Source organism: Molothrus aeneus, chromosome 7 (genome assembly GCF_037042795.1).
Source record: "Molothrus aeneus isolate 106 chromosome 7, BPBGC_Maene_1.0, whole genome shotgun sequence".
In the NCBI taxonomy this organism is placed as follows: Eukaryota; Metazoa; Chordata; class Aves; order Passeriformes; family Icteridae; genus Molothrus; species Molothrus aeneus.
In genome coordinates this window covers 2,153,740-2,168,305 of record NC_089652.1, presented here as the reverse complement: position 1 = coordinate 2,168,305, position 14,566 = coordinate 2,153,740, and the positions used below count along the sequence as shown (strand labels likewise).

Below are 14,566 nucleotides of genomic sequence, written 5' to 3'. Positions count from 1 at the left end.
CCAGGGGGAAAGCCCCAGATCACATTCCTGGGTGTTACTTAGGTGTCATCTCCCCCTGGCGTTTCATTTCACATCTTGGTGCTGATTTTGCTTCTCCTGTCCCTTGAGGATTTCCATGGGAAGGGGAGGGTGCAGCTTTGGGCTTTCAGTTCTCTGACACAGTTCTGGCCTAGAACCATTGACTCCACAGTGCAAAATGCCTTTTTTTTTCCTCCCTCAAACTGGCAATTTTTTGGTGTTTTTTTTTAACCCAAGAGCAATTCTGTCCCCTGTGCTGCAGGCCTTGTGTATGACACCTTGATGCTGAAGCACCAGTGCACCTGTGGAAACACCAACAGCCACCCTGAGCACGCAGGCAGGATCCAGAGCATCTGGTCCAGGCTCCAGGAGACGGGGCTGAGGGGCAAGTGTGAGGTAAGGGAAACACCAGAACAGGCCACATGGCTGCTTTTATTAGTGTTATTAATATTATTACAGCATTATTATTAGTAGTAGTAGTATTATATTACCATTATATTGCTGTTATGCCAAAGAAAAGAGCAAGATATGATGTAACCCTCTCATTTGTTTTCCCTCCCAATTATTCCAGCAAAAGCAACAGTTTTTCTGTGCTTTAATAACTTTTTTTTGGTACTCTTTAATAAGTAATGGTCAAGCTATGCTGTAAAAAGAGTTGGGGGTAGGAGGAAGGCACTGAGCACCATTCTATCACAAGAGGTTAAATTACATTTATTTGATGTATTTTAAGAGCAGGCAAATGGAGAGAAAAGCTTAGATATTAAACAGAAAGAATGAAGATTAATAATAAAAATTAACGAATGGTTATTAGTTCCAACTAACAGCAGTGGTGATAAATGGGGTTATAAGTGTGTGTTCATCAATTCTTTGAGCACCTGAGAGGGCTGAATCCCAGAGCATAAATATTCCAGCAATGTCAGGATGGGGCTGGGAATGTTCCCGAGCCATCAGATAAGACATCCACGTGGTGGCAGCATTGCCATTGCCTAAATTTCCCTGTCCTGCCCTCCTTTATCCCTTTCAAACCTGTCTCTGTCTGTGGATACCCATTTAATCGAATTTTGGGATTATTTGGGACCAAATGAACCTCATTGCTAATTGCCTGGCCTCCTCAGTGGGTGTTAGAGATGTTCTCCAATGTATTAAGTTTGTGACTGTAAGATCCCAGGTAATATTACTGTTCTTAATTTCCTGTTGATTTCCTTAAAGAAAATTTATTTTCCTTAATTTCTGTGCTTACCTTGGTGCTTTTGGTTGCTCTCACCATGGGAGCTGTTGATCTTCACCTGCTTTCCAGCTGTGTTTCCCTCCTGACCACTGGTGATTGTCAGCCTCACCCAACTCTTCTTTTTTTCCAAAAATAATAAATTTCTGCCATAATTCCCTGCTGGCTTTCTTCAAGCTCTGCCCTGCCATTTCCAGGATGCACTCCCTTGTTTCTCTGGTCACCTTTCCTTCACCCCCACCACCTCCTGCCAGCACCTGTCTCCAAGTTTCCTTCTTTATCTTGACTGGATCTGAAGATGACTTTCCGTGTTGAGCAGATAAATGTTGCGAGTAAGGGATTAACCCCAAACCTGAATTTCTCCACCTCAGGACCCATTTTGGCGTTTTGCTGTCTGTCTTGATGGCTTGCTGAGGGGACAGAAAAGAGAGCCAAGCCCTCAGCAGTGATTTCAGCAGCCTTTTCCTTCCCCTTGCAGTGCATCCGTGGCAGGAAGGCGACGCTGGAGGAGCTGCAGACGGTTCACTCGGAAGCACACACGCTGCTCTACGGCACAAACCCTCTGAACAGGCAGAAACTGGACAGCAAGAAGCTTCTAGGTACCATTCCCTGGGGGGACACACCCCTTCCTGACCCCTGGCTGAGGTGCTGGGTTCCATCCTTAGCCCTGTGCATCTCCAAGAGGATTATTCCCAGCTCCGTGCATAGGATCCATCTCCCTCTCTTCAGGCAGACCCCTAAACCCTAGAGAGCTTAAACCTCCTTTCTTTGATGTCTTCAGAACATAAATGGATGTTTTCCTGAGGAGGAAAGATAGTTCAGGCAGTTTGTTTCATCCTTGGGCACTCTGGGTGTTAGATAGTTGTCCATGGCTAGGGAAGGAACTGGAGCACACTCCCAAGGATTTGGATCTGCAGCCCCCAGCCAGCTGCACAGGCATCAACAAACCCCTGGAAGCTTTGGACAGTCAGCAAGAGAGATGCAGGGGCCTCAACATTTGTTTAATGTGGACTGGGATTGTTTATCCCTTTCACTGGAGACCAAATCTTCGTGAAACAGGGCTGTGTCTGTTGGAAAATACAGACAAAAATACAAAAAAAAAACCAACCCGGTATTTTCCCAGCAGAAATTCTAAGGGATGCATATTCAGATAGCCAAACAACATGGATTTTAGCACCTCTGTGGAGTCATCATCACTTCCCTTTACTTCCTGCCTTTTTGCAGCAGCAGGCTGGAGGGACAATTTAGGAAGTTGCCACGTGGGGATCTAAGGAAAAAAAAAAAAAACCCAAAAAAAAAAAAAAACCAACCTAAAAAACGGTTTCTGGAACGTTGAGATGTTGAGAAAGTTTATTTTGGGATTAGCCTGACTTTGGATGATGTAAAAAGAGGTTTAAGTCAGTGGCCTTTGAAATGTAGTGGTCACAGCAAAGGAGCTGGAAAGATTTTGCTCAGTGTGTCCATGAGCTCCCAGAGAGGGAGGCCATTAGGCAGTGGTTAAACACACAATTAGCACGGTATTTATAGCTCACTTCCCACCTCTTTAAGGCCAGAGAACCCAAAAGTAGACACCTCCAGCTGAATGATAGCTCCATTAGGATGTAAACTTTCAGGAATTTATGATGTCATATGCTCGGGAGTGGAAAACCCACAGCCCAAAGGAGCTTTGGTCAATCTTCCCTGGGATATCTGAGAAAATTCTCTTGGGATACTTTTCCACTCCCTCCTTGGCTCTGGGCAGGATCTGTCTCAGCAGTGCCACAGATGCTTTTGGAGATAGAGTTGATTTGGAATGCATTTTTGGGGGGACACCCAAATTGCTGAACCATTCCTGATGGTTTCTCTAGAGAACCTGTGGGGGAAGCAGCCCTTGCTCTGCCTCTGCTCCTGTAGTTCTGTGCCCACCATGGTTTCCATCACTCATTTTAGAGTGTCTGCAGAGGTCAACTTTAATCCTATAGAGAAGAGAAATTCCAAGGGCTTTCCAGCACAGAACATTCCCTGTTTGGATACAACTTGCAGAAGAGCCCCGAAGCTGCGGGAGGTCAGGTCCTCAAGGGTCTCCAGTAGGAAGGGATGTGCAGTAGCTCTTAACTGGGCTTAGAGCTGCTTTCCTAAGCCCACCTGGCACCATCCTAGCCTGGAGATGCTGACAGTGGCACTGGCTGCCTGCCCACATCACCCCCTTCTCTCCCGATGGCTTCCACAGAGCAGGACCTGAGCAAGGAGCTCATGTGGAGAGGGGAATGTGCCTGTTAGAAGCCCCTCCTTCAGCTGTTCTCTCCCGTTGGGGGTTTAAAAGGCTTTCAAATTTACAAACCAGCTCCGTGGGGTTCTTTGAAACGCCTTAGAGGGCGGGTTTAGGGCGGGTTTGAACGCTGAGGGCAAAGCTTTGTGTGAGGTTTAGGGATGCAAATGGGAGTTTGTTAGGGCTGAGTGTCTTGGCAGGTGTCTGATGACTCCGTGTAAACTCTTGGCCTTTGATACCTCTGTGAGGAAGAAAAAAGCCTGAGAAACCTCAGCCTGAAAGGGAAAAGGCTTTTCAGGACACAGGATGTTTCTTGTTAAGCTTCTGCAAATGAAAAGGGGCATGTGCCTTCATGGAATCACAGAATCCCAGAATGGTTTGGGTGGGAAGGGAGCTTAAAAGTCATCCAGTGCCACCCCTGCCATGGGCAGGGACACCTTTCACTATCCCAGGCTGCTCCAAGCCCCATCCAGCCTGGCCTTGGGCACTTCCAGGGAACCAGGGGCAGCCACAGCTGCTCTGGGCACCCTGTGCCAGGGCCTCACTGCCCTCCCAGGGAACAATTCCTTCCCAATATCCCATCCATCCCTGCCTTCTTTTAGTTTAAATCCATTCCCTCTTGTCCTGTCAAGGATACAAAGGACAAACCCAAGTCTCCCTGGACAGTGGAAACACTTGGAACCTGTTGGACAAGTTAAAACTTAGGCAAATAAGGCTGCTTTTAATTTGTGGGGAGCAATCCTAAATTGTTGTCAAGAAGACAAATAGGGACATAATGGGTGGATTAGCAGTGAGAGATGTGACAGGAGGCAGGATGATCTAAGAACTTCCATGTGGATCTAATCAAGGAGGGCATCATGAGTCCAGATGCATGAACTCCTCTCTCAGGAACAGAATCCCAAAGGTTTGAGTGGGAATGGACCTTAAAGCCCATCCCATTCCACCTCCTGCCATGGGCAGGAACACCTTCCACCAGACCAGGTTGCTCAGGGCCCCACAGAATTTGTTCACACGCCACCCAATAATTTGCTCACACACGAGCCCAGAGAGCGATGTTACATTTCCTACAGATTCAAAATTAGCCCTGCAGATGGTTTTCTCAATTTTTCTCACATTCTCCTTGTTGGTTTTGCTATTTCAGTCAAAACACATGTTTTTTCTTTGCTTGCCACTGGTTTATTTTTCTGTCTTCCTCTTTTATGAAGCCCATGCTCTCCAAAGTCATCTAGTAACTGCAGATGAGTGACAATTGGGGTGTTTTTATCATTTCCTGCCCTCCCTCAGTGGGAAAGGGTTAAAGTGCAGATCTGAGAAGACACACTGAGTGATTGTTGGTGGCATCTTCCTCGTGTATAGTCTCAAAATATCAGACAACACCCACACCTTGCTTAAAAATGAGTGGTTTATAGACAGCTTTTGCAGGAGCCTAAGTGTGTACATTGTGTGTGTATGTGTTGTAACAGGGCTGGGTGAAAATGGGAAGAAAACCCCCAGGAAGAAATGTGTGAGTTTGTGTGCTTGAAAAGATTGCAGAGTTGCCACAAAGTTGGCCCCAGAGTCTGGTGACCTTTGTGCCTCACGGGTTTCTTGTCCCCCCCAGGTTCCTTAACGTCGATGTTTGTCAGGCTGCCTTGCGGTGGTGTCGGGGTGAGTACCTCCCTTTAATGTGTAAATAATGTCCTGTTTGTTCTCCTCCTGCTCCCCTCAGCACCAAAAATTGCTGCTCTGCATTCCAGGGTGGGTAATTGCAGCCAGATGCTGCCCCTGAGCAGGGGCTGCCACGGCCTCACGTGCCTTTCTTCAAAAGCTGCCGCAGCATTTCGGGGCTGCTCCGGAGAGCCCAAACATGAGGGACACTCAGAGGCATGGTCAGGAGGAAAAACCTCATTTCCCAGCCTGGGATGTTCACTGGTGAAGCAGCCCTTGCATCCCAAAGTGCTTTTTTTCCTGTGGAAAGCAGGACATGCTAGTGCTCCATCCTCATTCTCAGGGCTCCGCAGCAGGTGGGAAACGTGGCCATGAAATAGGACAATATTTGGGAATGTACTTGTTCCCGTGAATAGCAAGTTTGCCGTTTCTCTGCCCTGGAATGAAACAGCATTTGGCATCTTTTATTCTCCAGCTCCAGGATAATCCATGTGGATTCTCCAGGAGGTGACTAAAATGCCCCTCCATCCCTCATGGAAAAGCTGAGTGTTACTTTTCAGCTGTCAAATTTCCACATAATCAGGCTTTTTGCTGTTGTTTGTTCCCATAAAGCTGAAAAAAACCCAAACCACAAATACCTTGTTTTGAAGGTTTTCTTGTTTTCCTTTGAAGCTTGAAAGCTTAAAAGTTTCCCTTTCAAGTCAGACTTTCTGCTCCAGAGTTTCTGTGGAGGGTGACTGGACAGAAAATCGTGGAGAACAGGAAGGGGAAAAGAATGAGAAGAGACAATAAAAGGCATTGTGTTTGAAAATTCACAGTGGTAGTTCTGCTGCATAATTGTAGCTCATGAGGTTGAATTTTCAAGGTCTGGATTCTGTTATGGAAATGAAACAAAATTGTTTTCTTCCTGAGTCTTTGCAAAATCGCTGCTTTGAAAATTATCCCGTCAGAAAAAAAAAAAAAAGAATAATCGTCGTTTATTCATACCGCCACTCGTGGAGATATTTTATTTTGTATTGTAAATATGCTGCAGTCGCCTAATTCATGGCAAATTTTTGGCCAGAGCTTAAAAGGTTTGGATTTACTCTGCCCTGCAGTCAGGCATGCCATTCAAAGCAAAAAAAAAAATTATCATTTGCAAATGAAGACTGAATGGTAACAAGTAGAGACAGTGTCTGAGCCCAGCACGGGCCCAGCAGTCTTGCATTAAATCCCAAATCAGGGCAGGAAACGCCTCGGTGCTGGTATTCCTGATATGCTCCCAATAAAGATGCTGCTTGGTTGTCTCCACAGACCCCTAATATTGAATATTTGCTGACTCTGGTGCAGAGTTTTAGCAATCCTATCAGCAAAACCTGTGCCAGGGCCTCCCCACCCTCCCAGGGAACAATTCCTTCCCAATATCCCACCTCACCCTGCCCTCTCTCAGTGGGAAGCCATTCCCCATTGTTTGCCAGATATTTTTCAGAGGGCAAACATGATGTCATCGAGTCAAAAGGAAAGGAAAAGAAAATGAAGAATCAGTAGAATGATGTGGAACAGGGCCTCCTTTGGATTTATACTTGAGCAGGATAAAGCAGAATGATGGCTGATGATTGGAATTCAGGAGCTGAGGGTGTTGTATGAAATAACGGGCTGGAAAGATTTGAAACCAGGCTCTTTTCCTGCAAGCAATCAAGTGTGGCTCTCTTCCTTTGGGGATGTTGTGTAGATGAAAAGGAAGGATGGGTCTGGAGGGGGATGCAGGGCAGTTTTGGGGGGGAGAAGCCCCTGGAGGGCTGTTTTGCCTTGGGATAGAGGATGGAGCTTGGGCAGCCCTGAGTTCTCCTCAGCAATGAGTGGAATGAAGGACAGGCAAGAGAGTGAATCATAGAATATCCAGAGCTGAAAGCACCCACAGGGATCATTGACCCAACCCCTGGCCCTGCACAGACACCCCAGCAATCCCACCCTGTGCATCCCTGAGAGCTTTGTCCAAACCCTCCTGGAGCTCTGGGAGTGAAGCAGCAGCAAGGAAACAGTTCAGAGCAAATCCCTTCATCTCGTAACACCTTTCAGACTCTCTGTTTTATTAAAAACTCAGTCTTGGTGAATTGAAGTCAAAGAGAGAAAAGAGTAAATTTGTTCCCAGGTGCTTGGAAACTCTTTTTCCTTGCTGGTTTATCCCATGGCTGACAAGCCTCCTCCCTTCTGCAGCCTTCTGGTCCTAGCAGGAGAGAAAGAAAGAAAGCACAGAAGCTCTGAAATCAACAGGTGTGAGCTCTGAGTGAAACATCACTCATTTATTTCTGCTGATCACTTGGGAATTGTGCTCAGCTTCGTTCCTCTGCAGCTCACACCCCTTTTTCCACATCCGACTTCCATGCACCACGGCCTTCCCTCATCCAGGATGATTAGAGGAAGGTTTCCTTCCCCTGTTGGGAAGGATGAAAATTTGACAAGGAAGTCTCACAGATATGTGTGTGCTTAGCAGAAAGATTTTTAAATGTAGAGTCTGAAGAAGGAATAGAGATGGAAGCAAGTTTTGATATAGAAGAAAATAATTGCTGAGCCAGTCTTACTGGCTAACCAAGGAGGCAAAGGCTGTGTTAGTTAGAAGGGGTTTTTATGGCTTAGAGCAAAGGACAAACCCACCTCAAACAAGAAGATGTTTTTACCAAGCAGAAAGAGAGCACAGGCAAACAAGGCAGCAAAGCTGCAAGTAGAAAAAAGGTCTCAGAATTTTCCACTGCAAGAAAACTGAAAAACAACCTCCAGCTTAAACTGTAATGTACTGACTTTTAGTGATTGGAGAACAGTAACATGAATATGGTAATTACAGTAGTTATGATAGGCTATAGATAAGAGTTAAGGTATTCATTGGTTCTACTGTATTAAGATGCTCAGCAAAGAAAAGTCTATAATGCATTGTAGCCAAAAGAAAAGTGTATAATGCATTGTAGCCAAAAGAAAAGTGTATAATGCATTGTAATCAAAAGAAAAGTGTATAATGCAATGTAACCAAAAGAAAAGTATATAATGCATTGTAACCAAAACCAGGGTGTCTCCAGGCCTGCCTGCAGCTGGAGCTGACAGCTGTAGGCACAGCTCTGTCACCCACAACCCTGAATTGCTGTAACCTCTTGGATACGATAAACTGCATTTTGGAGAGGCTGCCTGGAGTCCCACAACTCTAATTTAGGCTCTTACTTTGGGAGAAAAGAGTTTAAGCTTGGAAAATCTGCAAGATCATCCCAGCACACTTGCATCCAGATTCTTCAAAACACTCAAAGGCTTGATTTAAGGAGAGCTGATGAATTTGTTTTCTTTCCTGTGTAGCGTTTTGCTGCGCACATTCTAAAAATATCTGAAGATCTGCATCATTTTCCTGCACGTGTTCTAAAAACTCCAGAGGTGTTTGTGTTGTTGATCTTCTCCAGAGCAGGTGATTCTATTTTTGGGTTTTTCAAGGGCTTTGATTAGAGCATATCAACAATTGTAACTGTGCAAGCAAAGTAAGTTCTTGCAGAGCAGAGAGCACGGAAAGGACTTCAGTGGAATGGAAATGAGGAGGAACTAATTAGGGAGTCAGAGGAACAGAATGTGAGAATTATTTAATTGAGAGCAGGAGGAGACACGGTGGGGTGTCTTCCTCTGTGAGGGAAGAGCAGAACTCCTTCACTTTGCAGGGTCTGGAGCTCTGGTACAACCTGTGTCAACCTGTCCTGGTGCTTGATTTCTTACCTGTGGATTTTTTCGGTAGAATTTTATTGTATTTTTATTCAGTAGAATAATTTCAGTGCATTTTTATTCAGTAGAATAATGAAATCTTTTGTGAGGTGCTCATTTAATTCTGAGATAGCTGCACATTAGTGAATAGGAAAATTTACAGTGTGAGTAGGAGGAATTTACGGTGTGAGTAGGAGCCTCATCATGGATATTAATAAAAAAACCTTGGGTTTTCCTTAAAGGCAGGAAATAATTGTAAGGAAATAGTAATTTGGAAATAATTGTAAGGAAATAATTGTAAGGAAATAGTAATTTTTATTATGAGGAAGGAAAAACTCTTTGGGTTTCATTTTGGACATTCTTCCTGGAATGTTCCTGGCAGGAGCCTGGTTTCTGCTGGGGCCTGGATGTGGCAGAGTTTGGCTCTGGCACTGAAGAATCCTATCTTTTTTATGGGAAAAGCTGACTCCAGCAGCCATCTGAGGGTCTGTGGGCCCCTTAGGACAGGCAAATTTGGGTATTTTCTATTTCCATTCCTCTGGTGCCTCACAGGGAATGAAGAGGGCCCATGGAAGGAGCCCTGAGCTCACTGTGTCCAGGCAGGAAGGGAAGTTCTTCCCTGCTGGTGTCCTGAGGTACAGCAAAGACAAGAAAAATAGGTTAAGTTTGCTGGAAGATGGGTTGGCTGTGCCCAGAGATGGGGTAGATGCACTCCTTGGGGGTCAGATCCAGAGACAGGACCCTCACAGAGCACCAGTGCACTGGGCAGTGGGGAGGAGCAGCACCTTGGGCTTCTTCCCACCTCTTTAGGGGCTTTTGGAGAGACCTGGCGAGGTCAGGCCCATCTTCTGCATGTGTGCAGTCCTGATCTAGGATTCCTGGAGCTGTCATGTGTAATTCAGACTTTATCCTGCTGCTGTTCCCATCTTACTGCCCAAATTTACAGGGGTCCAGAGGAGCCCTAAGACCACAAATAGTCACTGCAGGGCTCTCCCACAATGCAGTGGCATTCCCCAGAGGCTTTTTGGTGTTCTCCAAGTGCTTTCCTAGTTATTGTGGCTTCCAGAGCATCCTTGGGTGGGTGCTACCAGAAACCATCCATGATCAGAGAGCTGGAATCGCTTCCAATGGCAGCTTCAGCACAGCTGGGAAGGAGGTGGATCAGTCCTTTGTGGGGCCACTTGTGTCTCCTCACTGCTCAGTGAGTCAGGCACAACAAATGATCCCTTTCTTCCCATCTCTGCTTTTTGCCATTGTTTCCATAGATACACTCAGGGCAGAGTAATATGTGAAAAATAGCTGGTGGTACTTCCTGGTGAGGAATGTACCCTTCATCTGGTGACACAGTCTGGAATAACAGCAGTGGGCATGCCTGCAGGGTGCCTTGCCTTGCCTGTGGCCTGTTTCCACATTTTCAGGGGAGAAATCTGGTGATTCTATGGAATATTTAGCATTGAGGCAAATCTGTGTGGTCAGCACGGGATGCTGAAGGTCTTTGTTAGGGTGGGTGAACTCATGGCTCCCCAGGGAAGCTGCTGTCACTCCTGGGCAGTCTTCTTTTAAATGCCCAACACTGAACATCCCCCTTTATTGTAGATTTTTTTTTTATTTTAAAGAATCATTGAATCATTTAGTAAACCTTTTTATTTCATCTTGGATCAGCAGCAATTAAAGATTTGACCATGCTGATTCCATGGTCACGGAGTCACAGAATCACAGAATAGTTTGGGTTGGAAAGGACCTTAAAGACCATTTCAGTCCATCCCCTGCCATAGGCAGGGTCACCTTCCACTAGCCCAGATTGCTCCAGCCTGGCAATGGACACTTCCAGGGATCCAGGGGCAGTTCCAGCTTCTCTGGGCACCAGGGCCTCAATGCCCTTACAGGGAACAATTCCTTCCCAGTATCTGAAAGAAACCCCCTCCCTTTCAGTTTAAATCCATTCCCCTTGTCCTATCCCCCCATGTGAGTGATGTCTTCATAAGACAGGGGTCTCCTGATGCCTGGCTGCCCTCCTTGCTCCTAACCTGGCTCCTGTGTGTCCCCTCAGGTCGACAGTGACACCATTTGGAACGAGGTGCACTCGTCAGGTGCCGCTCGCCTGGCTGTGGGCTGTGTCATCGAGCTGGTGTTCAAAGTGGCCACAGGAGAGCTGAAGGTGAGGGAACAGCCCTGAAGGTATGGGAACAGCCCTCAGCTGTGCTCTGGGCAGGCTCTGCTCAGGGCTCTGCTCAGGGCTCTACTCAGGGCTCTGAGCAGCACCTCCAGTTCTTTTTCCCTCTCCACAATGAGAGAAAGCATCGTCCACTGCTGTGACCTTGTGAGGAATTCATCAAGAGCAACTCCAGAGTTCCCAAGCAGGATTAAAGCTTCTGGCTGCAACCCCTGTGTGCATCCTTGTCCCTCTGACCTTTTCCTTTCCCTGTTTTTTTGTGTGCAGAATGGGTTTGCTGTTGTCCGGCCCCCGGGTCACCACGCGGAGGAGAGCACACCCATGTGAGTATGGCCTTCACTGACTGCATCCAGGGCTCCTTTGCTGGGGGATCCACAGCTGGCAATTCCAGAGGAATTCTGTTAGGTTATCACTGTGGAATTTCTGTTTATTGCTAGATGAGATGTGTGGTGTTCAGAGCTCCCCAGATTCTCTGCAGCAGGGTAAGAGCCTGCTTATTGCTTTTGGGGGAGGTGTTTCCTAGCAAGGATCAGCAGTGGGTTTAGGCAAGTGTGGGGCAGACATTCCATGTTTCCCTAGAGCCTGCTGCTGGAATTCAGCACTTCCAATGGGAAATAGATCTAGTGGAAGGTGCCCATTGAACGAGATGAACTTCAAGGTCCCTCCCACCACAAGCCTCTCCATGTTTCCAGAGAGGAAAGGAGAGCAGAAGGAACTCCTGCCTCCTGTGTTCTGTCTAGGTGATGGGTGCAGTGGGACCATGGGAAGCTGTAATTAACACCTCTCTTTTCCTCTTCTCTCCCCTCTCCAGGGGTTTCTGCTATTTTAACTCCGTGGCAATCGCAGCCAAGCTGCTCCAGCAAAGGCTCAACGTGAGCAAAATCCTCATTGTGGACTGGGTGAGTAAATGCCCCTTCTTTCCCTTTGGGAGAGCAGGTGGAAATTATCCTGGGTGGGTTTCTTCTTGCAAGAGCAAGCTCTGTAAGTCAGTGAAAACTTCTTGCCTGTTGTCTGCAAGCCAAAATTTGGAGGTTTAATTGAGTAAAAGTGTTCTAATCAGAGAAAAAAAAATCTTAAAGGGACCAGAATTTTCAAATAAAGAGAAAGGGCTTCTTTGGGATTCTGCTGTGGCAATGTTAAGACATTTATTTTTTAATAGATTTTATGTGGCTGGGAAGGTATTGGAGTGACTGGGGATCAGCCAAAAGTTTTGGCTCTGTTGCCACAAATCACCCACAAGTTAAAATGCATTTATTTGTCTTTTGGACTTACTGGATGGGTGTTTCTTTCCTCACTTCCCACCTGTTTTTCATGTCAGAGAGGGGCATTTGAAATAGCTGTCCTGTCACAGGCTGTGTTTGTGCACCACACAGCAGCTCAATAGGGGAGCTCTCATGGATTGTGTTGTTTAACTTGGATTCAACAGAAATTTATTTGTATCAGTACTCACCCCATAGATCTGGGGCAACAAATAGCCCAGTATCTCCATCTGCCAAAATTGTGTGAATCCAGTTCTTTCCATCCAGGTAAATGAGTACTCAGTTTGATAGACATTTGGGATTGTGTTTATCCCATGTGTTAAACAAGGAGAGTAATCTCAAACTAGGTGTGCCAAACAGGTTATTCCCATTCCCCAAAAACTGCTTCTTCAGAGCCAGGCTGGAGAAAACAAAGCTCAGCAGCAAGGAAAACTCCTCCAAATCCTGAAGTGATGCCTTTAATCCATGTTTTTAGTGAAAGACTAAGCTCTCTGTCCCTGCAGGATGTCCACCATGGGAATGGTACTCAGCAGGCCTTCTACAATGACCCCAACGTCCTCTATATCTCACTCCATCGCTACGACGACGGCAACTTCTTCCCAGGCAGCGGCGCTCCAGATGAGGTGAGCACATGGATCCCAGAGCCTTGGCACTCACAGGAGCTCCTGCCACCTCCAGAGCTCCTCAGGGTTTTGTGTTCCCATCCAAGGACACACCAGGTCCCTGTGAGCCAGCAGCCATGGGCCCGGTGTCCTGGCCGGAGCTGGTGAGATGGCAGCAAAGGAGTCACTGCAATTGAGCTCTCCAGCCCTTGGGGGACAGCCTGCTCCAGGGGAGCCCTCTGCCAGCTGTCCCAGCACTCCCTGTCCTGGGCAGGATTTCTCCTTCCTCAGCAGAAATTGTTTCTTAGATGCTGAAGGAAGAGCTTGTCCATGGCTGCACCACCCACACTCGGTTTTCCTGGCACAGCCATGGAGCCTGTCCATCTCTCCTTCTCCCCCTCTCCTTCTCCCCCTCTCCTTCTCCCCCTCTCCTTCTCCCCCTCTCCTTCTCCCCCTCTCCTTCTCCCCCTCTCCTTCTCCCCCTCTCCACCTCTCCTTCTTTCTCCTGGCCCTGCCCAGGCATTGCTCACCACCACCAAGGCTGCACCTCCACCCCAAATTTGTGGGATTTGAGGGCCAGCCACGATGCTGCTGGAGCAAATCCACCTTTCCTGGTGGTGTCCTCAGAGCCTGCAGCAGGAGGGCTGGGCCAGTGGAGCTGAGAGCTGAGCTCTGGATGGATCCATCCTTCCTTTCCCTCTGGGCTGGCAGGAAATATGGTCCTTCAGAGGGATTTAGCAAAGGGAAATTCTTTGGAATACTTATAGTGCTCCAGGTGACATCTGAAAACTTCTTCCCCTGTCAATTTTACGTTTTCTGCTTGAGAAAACATCAATGTTTCCATTTCAACCTCTAAAGAAACTTAAATGTGACGTGATGCTGACTGTTGTAGTGAATGAACAGCAGCCCTTTGTATCAGGCTTTAATTCCTGCTTTTTAGCAATCTGCTTTACAAAAGGAGTCATTTTTAGACGTGTCATTTTAGATCAAATAAAAGAAAGGATACAAAACAAGTTTCATTTAAGCCAATGATGGATAAATAACCCACCGTGGGTAGATGAACACCCACCCCTGTGTTTTTCTAGCAAAAATATTTGCATCAGTATGAGGAATAATGTGCAATAAAAGCCATGCAGTTTTATCCAGCTGTGCAACACCTTGATTTTCACTTTTTAATTTTTTTTTTTTCATATGCAAAGACCTTCTTGGCAAAAAAATAAAAAAGCTGGAAAAGCCTGGTTTATTTTTCAGTTTTCCTCTCTCTCAGGTAGTTGCAGGCAGGGCAAATGGGGACATTTGCAGTACAAGCAAGGAGAGGGATGTATTTACATCTCCCACCCACGTGTCCCTCAAGCAGCCAAAATCCCTTCTCTGTGAATCCTGTTTTTCTCCAGCAGAGGGGGAGCTCACTCTAATTAAAATACACTTTTTCCCCAGTTGCAACTGTAGTGAAATACAAAATATGCTCCTGAATCAAGCTTAAAGTGATTTATGGAAAGGTACTACATGCAGCATGCTCTGCTGCAAAAAAATCAAGAGGGTTCAGTTGATGTTGGGGTGTTTTTTTGGATGAGCAGCAGTCAAACACCACCAGTACTCAGCTCCCATAAAGATCTGAGCGTGGAGGAGCTTTATTTTCCCTCTTGTTTCAGGAACCAGGGACTAATCGACCTCACTACTGGATCC

General features: G+C 46.5%; 1 protein-coding gene across 6 annotated transcripts in view; it reads left to right on the top strand.

Moving 5' to 3' along the window:
• HDAC4 (histone deacetylase 4) overlaps positions 1–14,566 on the top strand; it is a 182,966-nt gene that overhangs the window by 150,212 nt on the left and 18,188 nt on the right. For all 6 annotated transcript variants that reach the window (XM_066554063.1, XM_066554064.1, XM_066554062.1 and 3 more), the window contains 7 exons: positions 281–414; positions 1,722–1,842; positions 5,092–5,138; positions 10,897–11,004; positions 11,287–11,342; positions 11,831–11,918; positions 12,782–12,901. In XM_066554063.1, coding sequence (XP_066410160.1) covers positions 281–414; positions 1,722–1,842; positions 5,092–5,138; positions 10,897–11,004; positions 11,287–11,342; positions 11,831–11,918; positions 12,782–12,901 — 674 coding nt within the window. The remainder of the gene's footprint in view (positions 1–280; positions 415–1,721; positions 1,843–5,091; positions 5,139–10,896; positions 11,005–11,286; positions 11,343–11,830; positions 11,919–12,781; positions 12,902–14,566) is intronic.